Below are 19531 nucleotides of genomic sequence, written 5' to 3'. Positions count from 1 at the left end.
AACTCCCTAACTATCCTTTTTCCCATTCTCCACTCCCTGCCCTTCCCCAGCAGCAAGCAACTGTAAGTTCATTCTCTAAGTCTTTGAGTCTGTTGAGTCTGTTACTGTTTTGTAGGTAAGTTCATTTGTATTGTTTCTTTTTAGATTCCACATGTCTTAGATACCATACCATATTTCTCCTTCTTTGTCTGACTTCACTCAATATGGCAATCTCTGGGTCCGTCCATGTTTCAGCAAAGCATTTCCAAAGGCCAGGTGAAGCAGGGTATGTGAGTGTCTCGTGCACATTTTCTGATTGGTTCATGGCGAGGTAACAGGGCGGCTAACTTCATCAATCCTTAGGCATCAGTAGATCTGAGGTCCATGTGCTCATGATCATCAGGTAGCTAATTCCTTCCATTTGGTGGTGGTTTCTAGCATCTGAAAAACTCAGGAAGGATGCCTGAGATGGGGGGCAGCTATAGCAGGGGATGTGGAACAACTCATGAGTCCTGCTTGCTTACAGCTGTTGCTATGGATGGGTCTGAACTTTTGTCCCCTCATACATATATATATATATTTTTTTGGCTTTTATTTAGATGCCCAAATGATTCCTTCTTAATGTTTGAATTTCTGTGATGACACAGGAAACTTCCATGTGTTCATAACTTTAGTTGTTTCTGGGACATGATGTGTTTATTTATTATGGAGACTTTTATTTCTAAAATGTTAGTATTTTCTTGTTCCATTATTTAGTTCTTTTTTCTTTTGGGATACCTGCTAAGGGTGTGTTGGGTCTCCTCTGTTTGTCTTCCATATTTATGATGTTTCTGTTTTAAATCTTCTGCTTGCTTTTTTTTAATCCCCCTTTTTCCCCTCAAGACTCTCATTTTTTCACCAGTGTGTATTTCCTTTTAGCTACTTCTATCTTGGTGTCTGTTATAGCAACCCAGATGGACTCAGATAAAGTAGCATAAACAGGAAAACAACAGAAATTTATTTCTCACAGTCCTGGAGGCCGGAAAATCCAAGGTCAATGGTCAGTGGGTTCGGTGTCTAGACCTACTTCCTGGTTCATAGATTACTGTCTTGGGTGGTGTGTTTTCCTCAATAGTGGAAGAGACGAGAGTTCTCTACATGTTTTTCATAAGGACACTAACCCCACTCACGAGGGCTCCACCCTTAGTCTGTAGTCACCTCCTGAAGGCCCTGACTCGGGTATCATCATGCTGGGCATTAAGTTGCAGTCTGAGTTCGAGAGTGCCACAAACATTCATTACGTAGCAGTGCCATTTGTAACCATTCTTCTGGCTTTTCATCTGGAGGTCTCTCCTCCTCTATTTCCTTCTCTTGCTTCCCAGAACTCTTGCAAATCCTACTCTGTTTTTGTAGACAGAATCAGTTATTTCATTGTTTTGTGAATTTATGAAAATACATTTGGGTAAAATTTTCATCTGTTGCATGTAACATTGCTTTGGTGGGTGTTTTTCATCTGTCATTCATTTTCATATTTCCCTTCTTGTGGCATCTCTGTAAAGGTTTTCTTTTCTTGTGATTAGGTGAGTTCCTTATGAAGTAGCTATTTATAGGAATTTTACCTGGGCAGGAGACAGGGCCATATCCCATGCCCATGGGAATTCTTGTGACCTGGGAGTGTGTGTCTGAGTGTGATTCTTTCAACTCTTGTTTTTCCTCAAGGTTGCAGAGACTGGTTGTGCTCCTAGTGGGGTCTCTCTTTTTTGCCTTGCCTTGGCAACAGACTGCTTCCTGCCAATATGTCTTACCACCCGTACAGTATCTCATTTAATTTGACCTTTTCTGCTTCTGGAAATGTCTCACCATACCATGCCCAGGAAAGCTTTTAGTGCTCCCTGCACATCTGTTGCCCTTTCCAGAAAGTTACTGCTGGGTTTGTTGCTGGATATCCTCATTATTTGGGCAGTATGGCTCTGCAGGCATGGACAGCCTCTCCAAGCCTTTTTCTTCTCCTCTGTCTGACCTTCCCTGCAGTTTGGCAACTCCGCCTCCTGTTGCGTGGTTCAAAGCTACAGATGTCTTCCAGTTTCCTCTGGGATGCAGTTTGCATTTTCATGTTCCTTGTTGCTTTTGGGTGAATTCCAAGAGGAAGTTTTTAAGCCAAGAGACTGTAACAAGACAATTTGAGTTTTTTATCTTTTCTTTGCCAGCCAAACTCTTCACTGCTTTCTTTGTTGTAGACGTTATTGCCTTTAAAATAACTTTTCAAAAAGACCTAAAGAAGAAAGTAGTTTCGCAGACAGCTCTGTACTTTTAGGTCTGGAATGATCGCATTAGTAATAACATGCCACAAGGAAAGAAATATTAATCTTTTTTACCTTGACTATTTAGGAATTCAGAAGTCAGAAGAAGTTAAGGTAAAGTCAGAATCAAGCATGGATTGAGGCCTTTAGGCTTGTTAGATGTGTATGTATAAGGCTGTTTTATTACTGGACTCGCCAGTTTTGCTATCCTGCCTCTGTTATGGTTACCCATTCATGCCTTGCCAGCGTTCCTCAGATATTCCCTTGACATTCTTAGGCTGCTCAAAACTCTTGGCTGGATTTATGTTTGAGTTAAACAGCACTTTCCATGTACAGCAACAATCTGCCTGTAAGTATCAAAACAAAAAGAAAATGTGACAGGCTTTGTTGAGACGTTAATATCCAGAAGTAGAAATAATCCAGGCATGAGGTCATTTGAAGACTAAAGATAAAGGAAGTTAAGGTACTGTCTATTAAGTCAGTAGCTCAATGTAATTTTTAAATGCCAGGCTGTTAAAAATGACAGTGTTTACCTGGGGATCTTGGGCCAGCGTGGAGAGAAAGGGTCCCATTTAGAGGATGGGAGCCTTGCTGTTTGCTTAGGTCGGACACAGAGCAAATGTGTCTGGAACACCTTTGCGGTCTGGTGACATGAGAGGACAAACCCTTTCCTCCCTCTCTAGCTACACCTTAGAGCCACAGCCAGACCTATCCTGCTCCGACTCAGCAATAGGAAGCCGTGTGCTCAGGCTCAGGGCCAGTGATCGAGGGCGGGGCCTGTCCACTCTGATGGAGTGCAGGGAGCAGAAGATGAGGTTGGAGATGGGCAGCGGAGGATGCTTCCAGAGGCACGGAGGGGTCAACACCAGATTAGGCAAGAGTGCAAGGAGGGAGGCCGGCGATGGAGAGGGTGAACTGGACTGATGGCAGTGTTTTCCGGCAGTTGTGTTTATTTTTAACCATGAGACAAATTTTAGAGAACATGTAGGGGAGTCATTTTGTCTGCTTTGTAAAGATTATTCTAAACACAGTGAGGTCATAATTAGATCTGTGCCACCCACACGTGGTTCATTGAACCAGTGTAGGTGATCTGTTTCACTTGGGTGTAAAGTACAGCAAAGTCAGACTAGGAGATGATTAAGCAAAGGATAATCACATAACTAAAACAGTTTGGGGTTATATTCTTTAAAAAAAGCTTGGGACAGAAATTATAAAGTGGCTTGTGTGGCAGACCTATGGAATCAGACCTGGCCTTTCAAAAACGAAGCAGGTCTCAAAAGGCTGGTACTTAAAGAGTGCGGCCTTGACACTGAAGTCCAACCTCAAAGGACCCTAGAGGAATGAATAATAAGGTCTAACAGGCTTTGGTGGAAAGTTGGTGGGGAAAGTGAGCGTGGGATAAATGTTCAGTTCAGTCGCTCAGTTGTGTTCGACTCTTTGCGACCCCCATGACAGCACGCCAGGCCTCCCTGTCCATTACCAACTCCCGGAGTTCACTGAGACTCACGTCCATCGAGTCAGTGATGCCTTCCAGCCATCTCATCCTCTGTCGTCCCCTTCTCCTCCTGCCCCCTATCCCTCCCAGCATCAGGGTCTTTTCCAGTGAGTCAACTCTTGGCATGAGGTGGCCAAAGTATTGGAGTTTCAGCTTTAGCATCATTCCTTCCAATGAACACCCAGGACTGACCTCCTTTAGGATGGACTGGTGGGATCTCCTTGCAGTCCAAGGGACTCTCAAGAGTCTTCTCCAACACCACAGTTCAAAAGCATCAATTCTTCAGCGCTCAGCTTTCTTCACAGTCCAACTCTCACATCCATACATGACCACTGGAAAAACCATAGCCTTGTCTAGACAGACCTTTGTTGGCAAAGTAATGTCTCTGCTTTTCAATATGCTATCTAGGTTGGTCATAACTTTCCTTCCAAGGAGTAAGCGTCTTTTAATTTCAGGGCTGCAGTCACCATCTGTAGTCATTTTGGAGCCCAGAAAAATAAAGTCTGACACTGTTTCCACTGTTTCCCCATCTATTTCCCATGAAGTGGTGGGACCGGATGCCATGATCTTGTTTTCTGAATGTTGAGCTTTAAGCCAACTTTTTCACTCTCCACTTTCACTTTCATCAAGAGGCTTTTGAGTTCCTCTTCACTTTCTGCCATAAGGGTGGTGTCATCTGCATATCTGAGGTTACTGATATTTCTCCCGGCAGTCTTGATTCCAGCTTGTGTTTCTTCCAGTCCAGCATTTCTCATGATGTACTCTGCATATAAGTTAAATAAGCAGGGTGACAATATACAGCCTTGATGTACTCCTTTTCCTATTCGGAACCAGTCTGTTGTTCCATGTCCAGTTCTAACTATTGCTTCCTGACCTGCATATAGGTTTCTCAAGAGGCAGGTCAGGTGGTCTGGTATTCCCATCTCTTTCAGAATTTTCCACAGTTTATTGTGACCCACACAGTCAAAGGCTTTGGCATAGTCAGTAAAGCAGAAATAGATGTTTTTCTGGAACTCTCTTGCTTTTTTCGATGATCCAGCGAATGTTGGCAATTTGATCTCTGATTCCTCTGCCTTTTCTAAAACCAGCTTGAACATCTGGAAGTTCACGGTTCACATATTGCTGAAGCCTGTCTTGGAGAATTTTGAGCATTACTTTACCTAGTGTGTGAGATGAGTGCAATTGTGTGGTAGTTTGAGCATTCTTTGGCAATGCCTTTCTTTGGGATTGGAATGAAAACTGACCTTTTCCAGTCCTGTGGCCACTGCTGAGTTTTTCAAATTTTTTGGCATACTGAGTGCAACACTTTCACAGCATCATCTTTTAGGATTCAGTAAATGATGTGTCCTGGGTGGTGGTTAGACTGTCTGCCTGTCCAGTTAAAGGGTTTGGCTTTTTAGGCCAGAGTGCTTTGAGTCAATGACCCAGCTTATTGAGTGACTCCACAGTTTCTAATCTATTGGCCTCTAGGCCAATCCTCTGTGTCACAGTGAGAAAGTTCAAGGTTCATGGAGAGGAAGGGAGAGGTTTCCATAAGGAATTTAGTGGGAAGCTCCTGGAAACCTGGCTTACCTTTCAGGAGAAGGAAGAGCCTTGGGCAAGAAGAACCTGCAAAATAAGCGTGGTTTATCCTGAAAAGGGTGACTTGTTTACAAGTGTGTGAAACACAGCCCTGAGCTCCATACCTCTCACCACACGTGACCATGAGTGTCCCTTCTGTGACTTTGTGTCGCTAAGACAGAGGGTCACTCTTTCTCTATCTCTTGTCCATCGAGCCTCGTGTGAATTTACTGTCATACCGAAGTCCCGCAGGCCAGGTGTCTTATCAGAGATTTATTTTCTCTCAGTCCTGGAGGCTGGAAGGTGTTGGCAGAATGGGTTCTCTGGAGGCCACCTTCTCCCTGTGTCCTGACATGGCCTTTCCTCTGTGCATCCCTGGTGTCTCTTTGTCCAAATTTTCTCCTCTTATAAGGATGCCAGTCAGATTGGGTGGTGGTGTTCAGTTGCTAAATCATGTCTGACCTCTTGCGACCCCATGGACTGCAGCACACCAAGCTTCTCTGTCCTTCACTCTCTCCCAGAGTTTGCTCAGATTCATGTCCATTGAGTTGGTGACTAACCATGGTTAGTTGCCATCTAACCATCTCATCCTCTGCCTCCCTCTTCCTTAATGACTTTTTAAACTTAGTCACCTCTTCTAAGTCTCCTCCCTCCAAATACACATTCTGAGTTTCCTGGAGTTAGTGCTTCAACATAAGAATTTGGGGTGGGAGAGGGGCGTAGTTCAGTCCATAATAACCCCCATGGTTGGATATGTTTGTTCTTTCTGCTTTTTCATTGCCGTGTTCCACCTACCCCTCTCCCACCGCACCCCCTTCACATTCTCTCTCACCGTGGCTTACACTTCTACAGCGATGTGGGCTCTGAACCCACAGCCCAAATTCAGCTCCACCTCCCCTACAGCTTACTGGATATCCATCCTTTCATAACCCTCAACAGTGAGCCCAATCACACACACACCCCTTCCCCTCCCACTTCTTCCCTTCTGTCCTGACTTAAAACTTGCTGTTCTTTGTTAAACTTTAATCTCCTCCTTCCCAGGAGCTCACTGTTTACAACATAAGGTTAATCTTTCCATGAACATGCGTTTTATAGCATCGTCTTTTTATTTCAATACCACTGTTCAAGTTATCCTCTCAAGCTCAAATTGTTGCAATAGCTCTGTCACTGGTCTACCCCAGTCCCCACCAGCTCGTCTTTTTCCAGCCCATTAGTGTATATCATCTTCAGGTTCGTTTTTCTCAAGGTCTACTTCTGTTGTGTCATTATTCAGTGACTCCCAGCAGGGTGGAGACCGTATTTTTCAGCTAGGCTTTTTGATGTCCTTTGTGGTCTGATTCCCACCTAGTTTCCAAGTGCATCTTTAACTCTGCAGCAGTGAGTCTCACTCATCTTCCCGAATGCCTCCTGATTTCTGTCCCGTGGCTTTCTTTGTGCTGTTCTGCTTCCCTGCAATTCCTTCTCCTTGTGTGTTTCTGTCTTTTTCCAAGTATGACCCAACATTTGAGACTCAACTGAGTTCAGCTCTAACCTTCTGAATGGCGGAGAAGAGAGCTTTGTCAATACTGTAACCTGTGGGATGGTTTCCTGGGAAAGGGGGAACAATTGAGGGAGGGGTGTGGCAGGAAAGAAATTAATTAGGAGGTAATTGACATGGAAACCAACAAGAAATTGACAGAAAAGACCCTACCTAATGTCATCTGTGTTTGGGCAAGCACATGTTTAGTTTCTTCAACCAGATTGTAAGCTTGGGAGCCACAAGATACCTTTTATCTGTTTATCTTGCTAATGTCTGCATTGCTTGGTCTGTTCCTGGATCCATAAAAGGTAACTAATGGATGCTAATCATATGGATTAGGTACTTCCCAGCGGACTGGAAATGTGTGATGAGTGGTACCTGACTCCTCGTAGAGCCTGAATAATATTAATAATACTTAGAACACAATCTATCGTGTGAATAACTAAGAGCTGAGTGTAAAACTAGAAAAGGATAAGCTATGTAAAAATATGCAGAAGAATAAAATATGCTCAAATATTAGCATGCCTTGTATGGCTAAAGGTGACATTGTTCTTGAATGAACTGAAGCCTCAGCAGGTGATTGCTGCCCCAGAGGGGTGGGGGGCTGACGGGCCCTCATGTGTTTCCAGGGGAGTAAGGGGGGATTCCTACAATGAAGAGCATAGAGGACAAATGTTACTGAAGTGGTCTCAGTCTTCTCTTCTGATGTCTCTTTCTTCTCTCTCTGCTTCCGGTAGATACTGTATATAATCTGCTTTCATTATGGGAGAGATAGAGCAGAGGCCAACTCCAGGATCAAGACTGGGGGCCCCGGAGAATTCGGGGATCAGTACGTTGGAACATGGACAGAAGCCGCCCCCCACGCCTTCAGGAAAACTCATGTCCATCAAGATCCAGATGCTGGATGATACCCAGGAGGCCTTTGAAGTTCCAGTAAGTTGGGGGCAGCCTTCGGCATGGGGGCGCTCATCTCAGTCCTGTGTTTCGGTGATGCACAGTGGTGGGAAGACAGTCTGTGTATTCAGCAGCCCTCTTCCCACCGTCACCATGCTCTGGTTCCGTCCGAGCTATGGATTTTCTTGGTTGATGTGTGTTGATTTTTTGATTGCATGCGCCGAGTACAAGTGATATCAGTGGATGTGTCACTTGAATTTTACTCTGACTTTCCATATACTAAGACACGTGTGTATATGTCTGTGTGTGTGTGACGTATATTTTTGAGTTGGAGGGAATTATGGTTTCAATCTCAGTTTAATTTCCTTTGTTGTTGTTCAATCGCTCAGTCATGTCCGGCTCTCTGCGACTCCGTGGACTGCAGCACACCAGGCTTCCCTGTTCTTCACCATCTCCCAGAGCTTGCTCAGATTCATATCCATTGAGTCGGAGATACCATCCAACCGTCTCATCCTCTGCTGCCCCCTTCTCTTCCTGCCCTCAATCTTTCCCAGCATCAGGGTCTTTTTCAATGAGGTGGCTCTTCGTATCAAGTGGCCAAAGTATTGGAGCTTTAGCACCAGTCCCTCCAATGAATATTCAGGGTTGATTTCCTTTAGGACTGACTGGTTTGATCTCTTTCAAACCAGTGAAACTTGTTCAGTCGTGTCTGACTCTTTACAACCCCATGGGCCATACAGTCCATGGACTTCTCCAGGCCAGAATACTGGAGTGGGTAGCCTTTCTCTTCTCCAGGGGATCTTCCCAACCCTGGGATCGAACTTTGCTTACAAACAATTCCTCTAAACATCAGTGCATGTTTGTGAGCACTGAATTACTCTGTGTGACTGGCAAGAAAAGTCAAAGAGCTGAATGAGTGTTCTGACATCAGGAGAGAACTTGCTGACCATGTTTGTGGGTAGGGAGTGGGGGTAAATAAAAACCCTGAACCCAGCCTATAGTCCAGCAGCCCTAGAATTGAAGAGACCCCCATCCCAGGGGCTGGGGACAAAAGAGGTGTCTAGGAGGCAGGCAGAGATGAAGGAGCAGCAGCCTTGCCTTGTTCATCAGCTGGAGCTGCACACCCCCCTGGTTCTGCTGTTTTCCTTGGAACCTTTGCCCTGTCGCCCCTTTCCCACTTTTCCCATCCTTCTCCTCATCTTCTCTTGAAATCCCACTCCTGTTCGAGGCTCAGGAACCACCATCAGTTACTTGCAGGTAGAGGATCTCTTCTGGAGAAGGCAATGGCCCCCCACTCCAGTACTCTTCCCTGGAAAATCCCATGGATGGAGGAGCCTGGTGGGCTGCAGTCCATGGGGTCACAAAGAGTCAGACACAACTGAGTGACTTCACTTTCACTTTTCACTTTCATGCATTGGAGAAGGAAATGGCAATCCACTCCAGTGTTCTTGCCTGGAGAGTCCCAGGGATGGGGGAGCCTGGTGGGCTGCCGTATATGGGGTCGCATAGAGTCAGACACGACTGAAGCGACTTAGCAGCAGAGGATTTCTTCAATGGCAGGGAGAGTCCGGATGTATGTTCACCTTTGTACAATGCTGATGGCACTTTTCTCAAGAATGAATTAGCATCCGTAGAATTCACAGCACACTCTGGCTTTTTCCCTGTTTTCTCTCTTGGATACTAAACACCGTATCTCACACTGCTTGCGTGTGGGGGTGAAAAATAACTCTTGAATTCCAAACAGCCCAATTTTAAACAAACTTTGGGAACGTAACCTGTTTTTAAAGTGGAGACAATCTGTCTATTATTCCTGTTGGCTAGAGCAACTAAAATTTTAACAATCGGCATTAACGTCTGCAACCCATCATTTAATCGTTTATGTGATATGAGTCAGTCACATTCATTTCCAAGACTATTGTTCTAAAAGTGTGAATTACCATTAAGTGTCTCAGGGAAGACAAACCTCAGAAGAGCTATGTTTTAAACCTGCCAATTTATCACACACTGCAAACGACCTTTGTGTCTTTCTGATTTTCTCGTTGTGGAGTTTCTATCTCTTCAAGGACTTGGGAACTTCATAGTCTGAGGAACAGAGTCGCTGCTTATCTGCTGAAATTGTAAAAAATAGAGGGGCACACCTGCCAGCCCGGTAGACTCAGACCTTCTGGAACATGTCCTACCCCCTTCCGCCCCGCTCTCCCCCACTTTCTTTTTGTTGCAAGACTGGTTTGGTGAGGTATTTGGTTTCAGTGTTTCTCCTTTGCTACTGTTAAGGATTTCTGAGCCCAGATCTCTAGCAATATGTTCTTTTAAATGGTATTCCCGTTTATGGATTTGGACCAAAGGGCCATCAAGCACTGCTGTTATGTGCACAGGGAGCATTGTGTGTATTCATTTGCAATTCTTGTTTCCTTGAAGCAAAGAATGTTAAAACTCCATTCCTAGCTACTGTTTAGCCAGGAACTAGATAGGAACTCTCTGCCTAAATAGGAATAGAAGTTTGTTTGCATCTTTTAAAATGATTTTACTTGATAATTTCTGATGCCCATGCTTTGCATTTATAACTCCTCTGCCTGGAAGGTTTCTTATACCACCCCCTCCCCACCCCCACCATAAAATCCTATGCACCCTTGCTGCTGCTGCTGCTAAGTCGCTTCAGTCGTGTGCGACCCCAGAGACAACAGCCCACCGGGCTCCCCTGTCCCTGGGATTCTCCAGGCAAGAACACTGGAGTGGGTTGCCATTTCCTTCTCCAGTGCATGGAAGTGAAGTGAAGTCGCTCAGTCATGTCCGACTGTTCGCGACCCCATGGACTGCAGCCTATCAGGCTCCCCCGTCCATGGGATTTTCCAGGCAAGAGTTCTGGAGTGAGGTGCCATTGCCTTCTCCGATGCACCCTTAGAGGCCCTCTATGTTTTACCCAGATGCTAACTTCTTGAGACAGTAGGTGGGACTTTTTCTTCCCTCCTTCAGACCTCTTCACTCATAGGTATGTCAGGGTGGAGCTGGACCACTGAGATTTAAATCGCAACTTCTCCTACCGACGCACTGATCACGTTGGGCAAGGTACTTAATCCCTCTATCTCAGTTTTCTCCTTTGTAAAATGAGGCTCATCATAAACCCTGCCTCATTTCTTGAGAACAAAAGAGTTGATACAAATGAACAATTCTTGGCACATACAAAGAGCTTGGAAGGTAATATGATTGATGATGTTGTTGCTGTTCAGTCACTCGGTCGTGTCTGACTCTTCGGACTGCAGCACACCAGGCTTCCCTGTCCTTCACCATCTCCTGGAGTTTGCTCAAACTCATGTGCATTGAGTTGATGATGCCGTCCAACCATCTCATCCTCTGTCGTCCCCTTCTTCTCCTGCCCTCAGTATTTCCCAGCATCAGAGTCTTTTCCAGTGAGTCAGCTCTTCACATCAGGTGGCCAAAGTCTTGGAGCCTCAGCATCAGTCCTTCCAATGAATATTCATGGTTGATTTCCTTTAGGGTTGACTGGTTTGATCTCCTTGTTGTCCAAGGGACTCTCAAGAGTCTTCTCCAGCACCACAGTTCGAAAGCATTGATTCTTAGGTTCTCAGCTTTCTTTATGGTCCAGCTCTCACATCCATATGTGACTACTGGAAAAACCATAGCTTTTACTATGCGGACCTTTGTCAGCAGAGTGATGTCTCTGCTTTTTAATATGCTGTCTAGGTTGGTCATAGCTTTTCTTCCAAGGAGCAAGCGTCTTAATTTCATGGCTGCAGTCACTGTCTGCAGTGATTTTGGAGGCCTCACCCACGTGCGTTTGCATCTCGCTGCTAGCTGCTTCGGCCTGGGTCCTGCCTCGCTGCCTCATCTCCAGCACCTAGCACGGTGCCTTGTGTGTATTAGGTGCTCGTTAAAAGCTTCACTATTAGGGTGAGTTGATCTGACAAGTAGAATTCATGGTATTGTTAGTTTTCCACATGCCTCCTCCGTTCATGTTTAATTTTTAAAAATCTTATTCGAGTTGGGTCAGAATGTTCCTTCTCAACCCATAGGCAACAGATGTTTTCCATAATTGCCTGTAGAAAGTCAGCGATCAGCATTTTTATTGACTGTGCTGATTCTAAATTGCTACCTTGTGGTCTTTAAGAAGAGAACGGGCCAGGACTCTGCAGCTGGGAGGCAGCAGGCTGGCCGTGGTGACTCAACCGCTGTGCTTGCGATTAGAGAGGAGGGACTAGGATTGCAAGAGATGCAGCTTCCCACAACTGCTTTTTAAACCCTGCTCTAAAACTTTCTGTTGTGAATTCATGGAGGCCAGGTGTCGCAGCCTCCCTTACCCACCCTTGTTCCCTCCTTGGATTGGGTGCCCCGTGATGATGAATTCTCGTTGCTAATTCACATTTGTCACACAGATGGGCAGGCACTTGGCCGGAAGTCATTATCATTCCCTTTGGGGAACATTCCTCCGTGAACCACATCGTTCCCTAGGGAGTGAGTTTCCCGGGTCTTTTCCTGATACTTTGGTTTCGGAGGATGGATGGAGGCAAAGTCATCGTTTTAAAATGCACGTTCCCCAAATGCTTCCTGGCCCAGATAACCACACCAGCCTGCATCATTACTTACAGTCTCAAATGAAGTCTTATCAAAGAGTTTAATCCTTTGAGAGGCCTGGGCATGGAGCCTCAGACTTTGCTACGCCGTGGCTCGTTCTCCCGGTCACCTTTGCTCTTGAGCTTGGACGGTCTTTTTAGGTATTTTTTTCTGCAGAGTTGAAAGTTCAGATGCAATATTTATAGTAAATTCTTCCAGGACATTTTATCGTCTTTATGTGGAATATGCTGTGATGAGAAGCCTCACCCTGTGGCTTGCGGTATCTGCGGTGTTCCCTTCCAACCAGAGGGTATACCTCGAGGGACTCTTGTGGATCTGAAAGGGTTAAAGACCCCCCGCCCCGCCCCTACCCCACCAAGAAGGTTCCTGAGAAGGTTTTGTGTGTCTTGTCCTCATGACCCTGCTGGTAAACAAAACGCTGTTCCTACTGACGTTTGTAGGATGAAGCAGATGGCTTCTTCCCCCAAGTGTTTATTCAGTTTGTGTGTTTTCATTAGCAAGGCTGCTCTAGGAGGAGCAGAGAAGAGTGGAGGAACTGAAACGGAGCCATGTTTTGCTGCTTTTGAGCAGCCCTGGGAAGCTGGCCTGGAAAAGATGCTCACAGGTGATGGGAAGACCCCTGGCTTGTGTAGAAGAGCAAGCCGGAGTTGCCGTGGTGTGGGTGCAGGGCGCTCCGTGTCAGCCACCACCATCCAGGGGGCTGATCATCCTGCCTTTGTATTGGTGTTTTGTCGAGGCTTTCCTAAGAAGCCTTTCTAGCTCCTGGGTGTCTGAGGATAAAGTGTGGTTTCTTAGTTTGGAGAGGCTGGGGGCGAGGTGGATGGCCGAGTGCTCCGGTGACTTTTTCCTTATTCTCCACCATTGTCCTGGGTTGGTTCATCCTCTGCGTTAGCGTCTCAAGCTGGAAAATTCTCTTGACTTGCTTATTACGCTTAGTTTTGACTTCCTGCAGGTAGAATGGGAGCTCTGTGGGGGCCTGGCCCCTTTGGTTCTTATTTATCCTTATATTCTGTTCCTCCACAGTGCCTCAGACTGATGATGCCATAACCTGTGACCGACTGCCCACACCTCTGTTCATTCATGTGCTTCTCACCCATGAGGAAAGCTGGGTGGTGCTGTCATCTCTTTAAGATGAGGGGGAACCCCTGGGGAACTCTTCGAGTCACCTCCTCACATTTGGGATGGGATATGGTGTTGGGATAGCACTGGGACTGGAACCCAGCCCTCGTGACCCCAACTTTGTCCGTCTTCCCTCTCCCTGAGCTGCAGCCTCGTGTAAGATCTGTGGGCTTCCACTGTCTTGCCTTATTCGATGTTTCCAAAGTTGCCTCCAAGGCTCCTTTCAAACTCTCATCTTCCAACTGCTCTGGTTCCTTTCTTATTTGTAAACACCGCCCAACATCCACCAACAAATTTGTTGAGATCCCCCAACCACCCAGGCCTCTCCCCAGGGCTCCTGGCGGGGGTCATCTCTGTCTTAAACTACTTGTTGTCCATACCTCTAATTAGACTTGGAATCAGAAGCTCTAATCTTGTTTCTCCCTCTAATTATAATCATACTGAGACTCAGTTTCCTTATCTGCAAAATGAAGAGTTTGGTTCAGATGACAATCCACGCTTTTTTCCCCCTCCCTTTCTTTTTTTTGAAAGTCGGCTCCTTGCATTTACATCTTCTGTTGATGAATTACCTCTCCATGATTATGTTTGTTAATTCCTCAGGCAAATAGTAAACTCTTTCAGAAAAGGGATTTTAATCTAAGAAATATTACAAAAGCCTCATCAGAGATAGTATTAACAGTTATTGGGTAACTAGTAGGTGCTCAAATCAAATATGGCGAGGGTGAATAAGCATGCATGAACATGAGCAGATTCCAGGAGATGGTGAAGGACAGGGGAGCCTATTGTGCTGCAGTCCATGGGGTCGCAAAGAGTCAGACATGACTCAGCAGCAACAAATATGCTTATGGGGCATCAGGAAATGGTAGGATTTAACGTGTGTTTGTGTGTTGTGTGTTAAGTCATGTCTGACTCTTTGCGACCCCATGGACTGTAGCCCACCAGGCTCCTCTGTCTGTGGAATCCTCCAGCCAAGAATACTGGAATGGGTAGCTACTCCATTTTCCAGGGGATCTTCCTGACCCAGGGCTTGAACCTGAGTCTCCTGAACTGCAGGCAGATTCTTTACCGTCTGAGCCACCAGGGAAGCCTAGGTGGGTGGGGTAACTTAAATAAGTATCACTGAACTAAATTGGGCTAAACTTCATGCCACTTGAGAAGACAGAAAGAAATCAGGTATTTGCTAGACAACACATTATTAGCGGGAACAAACAACTTCGTTGGAAACAGACATCTAAAATTTTTAAGAAAAATAATTAGTTTGCATGTCATAATAAGAGAGACTGCAAAAGTTTTTCTTTTTTTTTTAACTGAGGGCAAAAGTGCCTGTGTTATCTCAGACCTAATTAGGAGTCTGGCATGGTTAGTCCATAAATGATTAAACCTTTATTTCAGTTTCTTAGCTTTTGAAATGAAGCAATCGTTTATTTTTCACTGAAACCTGGCCTTGACATTAGTCAAGGACTTGTTCCTCCAAGTGCTTTGTGGTTCTGCAAAAGGTCTTAAGTGGTTGGAGAATTTTTAAACTGTCTTCATAAGCTAGTGCTCAGAAAAAGAGGATGTAGCAGAAGTTTGTCTCTTTAAAAAGCTTTGTGTTGTCTTTTTGGGGACTCCCTAGTTTACATCGACAGCTTTCCTGGTGGCTCAGATGGTAAAGAATCGACTTGCAATGCAGGAGACGCGGGTTCGATCCCCTAGTCGGGAAGATCCCCTGGAGGAGGGCATGGCAACCCACTCCAGTATTCTTGCGTGGGAAATCCTGTGGACAGAGGAGCCTGGCAGGCTACAGTCCATGGGGTCACAAAGAGTCGGACGCAACTGAGCGACTAACACTTTCAGTTCACTTTCCCTATTTACATCAGGAAGAAGGGAGGCTGCTGGCTTGGAGCTGGACTTGGGTAGCTCACAGCAACTGTGCCTGTAGAAAAGCAAGGTCCTTTTCTCCATCTTTGTCTTGCTGTGAATGATTTTGTTTCCCTGTTTAATTTCTATGTTAGCCATCTTAGAGACGATGCCCTTTTGGATCTAAAGCCACTGAATGTCTTTGTTTTTTCCTCTCCCCAAAGAGGTGGAATATATATTTAACCTAAGATCTTGGAGGGGAAGTATTAGTATATCTTTCTTTTTAATATATGCCCTGCTTCTCCCCTGGAATCACACATCCCGGCAGCGGGGTTATTCCTTGCAGTTGATTGGATTATATGATCTTAGACGGGAGGTATGAGTTCAGGGCTCCTTTATTTTCTTCTTTTGTATAAAAGTGCACCTAAGAGCTGGTGGCGGCCATACCGAGACCTAAATAAAATTTAATCGACCATTTAAAACCAGAAGGGAGCTGTGTGTGCCCAGAGCTCCATTAACTGCCTCTTAAGCAGCTGCAGTTTGAACCAGAAAGAGGGAAAGGAATTTCACAAGTTCACTCAAGCTTTTTAAACATGAGTCAATATTTCTTTCCCCTTATCAGTGTTGCTTTTGGCTCCGTCTCTTAGCAGAGTTTCTGAAAGAGTATTTATGTCCACTCTGCTTTTGCACAGTCCACTCTGTGTTTTATTTAACTTGAGTGATAAATGGTCCTTCTGGGTCTGGTCTCTTGAGGTTAAATTTAAAGGCTATTTTAATAGATAAAAAATTTTTTTTCATAAATCATTTCAGCGAAATCCTGTTCGCCTTCCCTTTCTGGTTCCTTAGATGTGAAGAGTGGAACTTCAATGTTGGCCCAAAATGTTCGTGTGCCCCTTTCAACTTCAGTGTAGACTCTTGATCAAAGTCCTTTCTGTGGCTCTGACGCGATGGCAGGAATTCTCTAACAGCTGTTTGCTATTTTCTCCCTGAAAAGTCTCAGTAGACACTTAGTAAAGAAAAAGGAATGAACTGTAATCGAATGTCTGTATCTGGGGGTAAAATGGGCGATATTCTGGGAAGATGTAGGGGAGTTAGAGAGGCTGCTTTCCCCCGCTCTTTTAAATGGAGATAATAAATTGTCCTAATTATAAGAAACAGTGGTTAAAGGCGAAAATGGGGACCTGGGCTAGAAGTGTGTCCTGGCTTCGTGGCTTACTGGCTGGGGGGCTGTGGGTGAGCAGATAACCATTCTCAACCTGTTTCCTTGTTTCTGAATCTGGAGAACACACACTTCGTGGGGCTGAGGTGAAGCTCAGGTGAAATACCTTCGAGAAAATACCTTGCACAGTCCTAGATGGAGATTAGATTACGCTAAAAGCTAGTTGTTTTTCTTCTTTCACGCTCAACTTTACTTTTCTTGTTTATTAGCAGGATTGAGACTGTGCTTTTATTGTAGGGATTTTGGGTATGTGAAGTGGAAAAAAAGAAAGCATATGAAAACATTTTGAAATAAAAAAAGCATACTTGTGTCAGGTGGAGTAATTTTCTTCCTTTCTTTTTTTTAAAAAATTCCCCCAGCTTTCTCTGTCGTCTTGGATGAGTCTTTCCTGAAATAGAGATGACGATCCCAGGTGGCTTTCGAGGGTCTAGGAGAAGGAAGTGCCACCTGGACAGGTGTGATGAAGTCTCAGCTTCTCACAAGCACACACTTACTCCCTTTTTTCAGTCTATCTGTGGCCCTCCGAGCTTCAGTTCTGGTAGCTCTAACACTGAGGGGATATTCTTAAAGCTTAAATGTTTTATGTGCATATTGGTTTTACTGAGTTTTTGGTCTCCTCCATTTACTTCACCTGTCTTTCCTGGTGGCTCAGCAGTAAAGAATCTACCTGCAGTGCAGGAGATGCAGGTTCGATCCCTGGATCAGGAAGATCCCCTGGAGAAGGAAATGGCAACCCAAGTATTCTTGCCTGGAGAATCCCATGGACAGAGGAGCCTGGTGGGCTGCAGTCCATGAGGTCACAAAGAGTCAGACATGACTGAGTGACTGAGCACACATTTATGTAGCCTAAAGCCTCTCTGTTTTCCTAGAGTCAGGATTTTCCTAGGAGAACCTTACTTCCCTCTGGCATAGGCTAGATGAAGGATCTCAAGGTGAATGATTTTAGGACCCTCTCGTATGGGCCTTCTCTGTGGGTTCCTTTGAAGGAAGCATTTAGCTGGCTAGGAACCTCTATGTTTAAATGTGAATATGAAACACATTAACATATAAATCAGAGTGATGTTTAAATTATCTGCTGTTTTTTCTTATGATTCACTTATTTGCTATCTTTTATCAATTTGAACATTGGACGTCATGGTTTTCACACCAGAGATAGATATTGGGATGATTTAACCAGTTTGTGATCTGTAGAGAAAGTCATTGTGTAAAAGCAATTCTGAAAGTCATACTTTATAATTGTGAGCGAGAGCTTCATAGGTTTCTCTTTGCCCATTTATATAAACAGGAAGCTAGACTTGATACCCAGAGTGGAATTTAGAGAGCGCTGGTGTTGTTTTATGGAACGTGATCTTGGAAACCTAATATGAGTCCCACATGTATTTCTGGACATTCACAGCAAGGTGCTGCTGCTGATAAGACAATGAGCAAAAATAATGGCTGCCCTTTTAAAACCCTTGCTGTGTGCCAGAATTTGTCCTTACATTCTCTCATTTATGGCTGATCAGTGGATCTGTGAGGCGGGCATGAATGAGCCCAGTGAGCAGAGCTCAGAAGGGGCTTGATCTAGGTCGCAGGACTGAGGACAGGAAGCCAGGGTTTCCGGCCCAGCCCCTGCCCCTACTTAAGCCCTGCTCTCACCAGGCCGCTCGATAGTCCCGGCCACAGGGATCCCTTAGAGAGGACAGCCCGTCACGTGATCGTGCTGGTCCCTGAGACAGATGCCAAGGATAGATACTCCAAAGCAGGTAGGGTGGATTCACAGGGCTGAGAGTGCAGCGGGGACAACCCAGGGACCAGAGGGCCTCCCAAGGTCATAGACACGGTGGTGGCTGCTAAGGGCCCCAGATGGAATGTTGGAGAGCTGTCAGACACAAGAGAAACTGAGAAGGTAGAGTTGTTTTTCCTCCCATCAGTCAAGTATATTTATTTAAAAGCATCGTCCTATAGCATCAGTTAGGTTTTTCAAATTGATGAGCTAGGATTGACAGGCCTTGGCAGCATGTGTGAGGGGCGCCCAAAGAGAGGGGAACGAGACACTCCTTAGATTCACACCTTGCTGGCTCCCTGCCGCCACGGAGGACTGGGACATCAGCTGGTCTTTCTCGACAGCTGTTGCACTGGAAATGATGTCTTTTTTTTTTAGTTGACGTGAAAGACGCTGCGTTGCTAATGTTCCTAATAAAAGCCACTGCTTCATTTCTAATCACGAAGAATCTGTGACTCTGTAAATGAACCTCTGAGATTCATACTGATTATGGAGATTGTGCAAACTGGAAGTATCAAAGGGAGGTTGATTGCTTGCTTCCCATTTGTATTAGAAAAATTATATTTACTCTCTGCATTTCAATTAACTTGTCATCCCAGGAGCTACTATGTTCATCTTGAAGGCCTGGCCAGGAAAGCATTGACACCCAGCATCTTCAAGTTCACAGTCCTTTGAAAGGAATGGGGGTGTAGCCTGCCCTTTAATTTTAATTCCATTTACTTATGAACTCTCAAGTGTGTTTGAGTGTCACGTCATCTTCCGTGGCCATTTGTTGGAAGGTTTCTGTCCACCAACAGATCTCAAGGTCTCAGTTACCTTTGCTCTAGCTATGATGTGGTTTAGTGTTGCGGTTTAGTCCCTAAGTCGTGTCCGGCTCTTGCGACCCCATGGACTGAAGCCTGCCAGGCTCCTCTGTCCGTGGGATTCTCCAGGCGAGAATACTGCAGTGGGTTGCCATTTCCTTCTCCAGGGGATCTTTCCCACCCAGGAATCGAACCTGGGTCTCCTGCATTGCAGGCAGATTGTTTATCAACTGAGCAATGAGGGAAGCCCTTGAAGCTCAGTTGGTAAAGCCTTGGTGCTTTAGACACTAGCTGTGAGGCTGAGTGTCTAAGCATTGAAAAGCAAGAGCTCCCCTGGTCACTGCTTTCCTGGGTCCCAAGGTGGCTGTGATAGCCCTTCCCAGTCCCTTCTGGTCAGCTCTCATATTCCTGCAGTCCCATAAACTGGTATCATCCTTAGTCTTGTAGGAAGAGAGAGAAGATGGGTCTTA

The 19531-nt window shown here is 45.3% G+C and overlaps 1 protein-coding gene across 2 annotated transcripts in view; it reads left to right on the top strand.

Moving 5' to 3' along the window:
• FARP1 (FERM, ARH/RhoGEF and pleckstrin domain protein 1) overlaps positions 1-19531 on the top strand; it is a 314477-nt gene that overhangs the window by 62626 nt on the left and 232320 nt on the right. For both annotated transcript variants that reach the window (XM_070380802.1, XM_070380803.1), the window contains one exon: positions 7570-7765. In XM_070380802.1, coding sequence (XP_070236903.1) covers positions 7595-7765 — 171 coding nt within the window. In that variant the 5' untranslated portion in view covers positions 7570-7594. The remainder of the gene's footprint in view (positions 1-7569; positions 7766-19531) is intronic.

Source organism: Bos mutus, chromosome 12, assembly GCF_027580195.1.
Source record: "Bos mutus isolate GX-2022 chromosome 12, NWIPB_WYAK_1.1, whole genome shotgun sequence".
Classification (NCBI taxonomy): Eukaryota; Metazoa; Chordata; class Mammalia; order Artiodactyla; family Bovidae; genus Bos; species Bos mutus.
The sequence above is the reverse complement of the archived record's forward strand: the minus strand, read 5'-3'. Positions and strand labels throughout refer to the sequence as shown.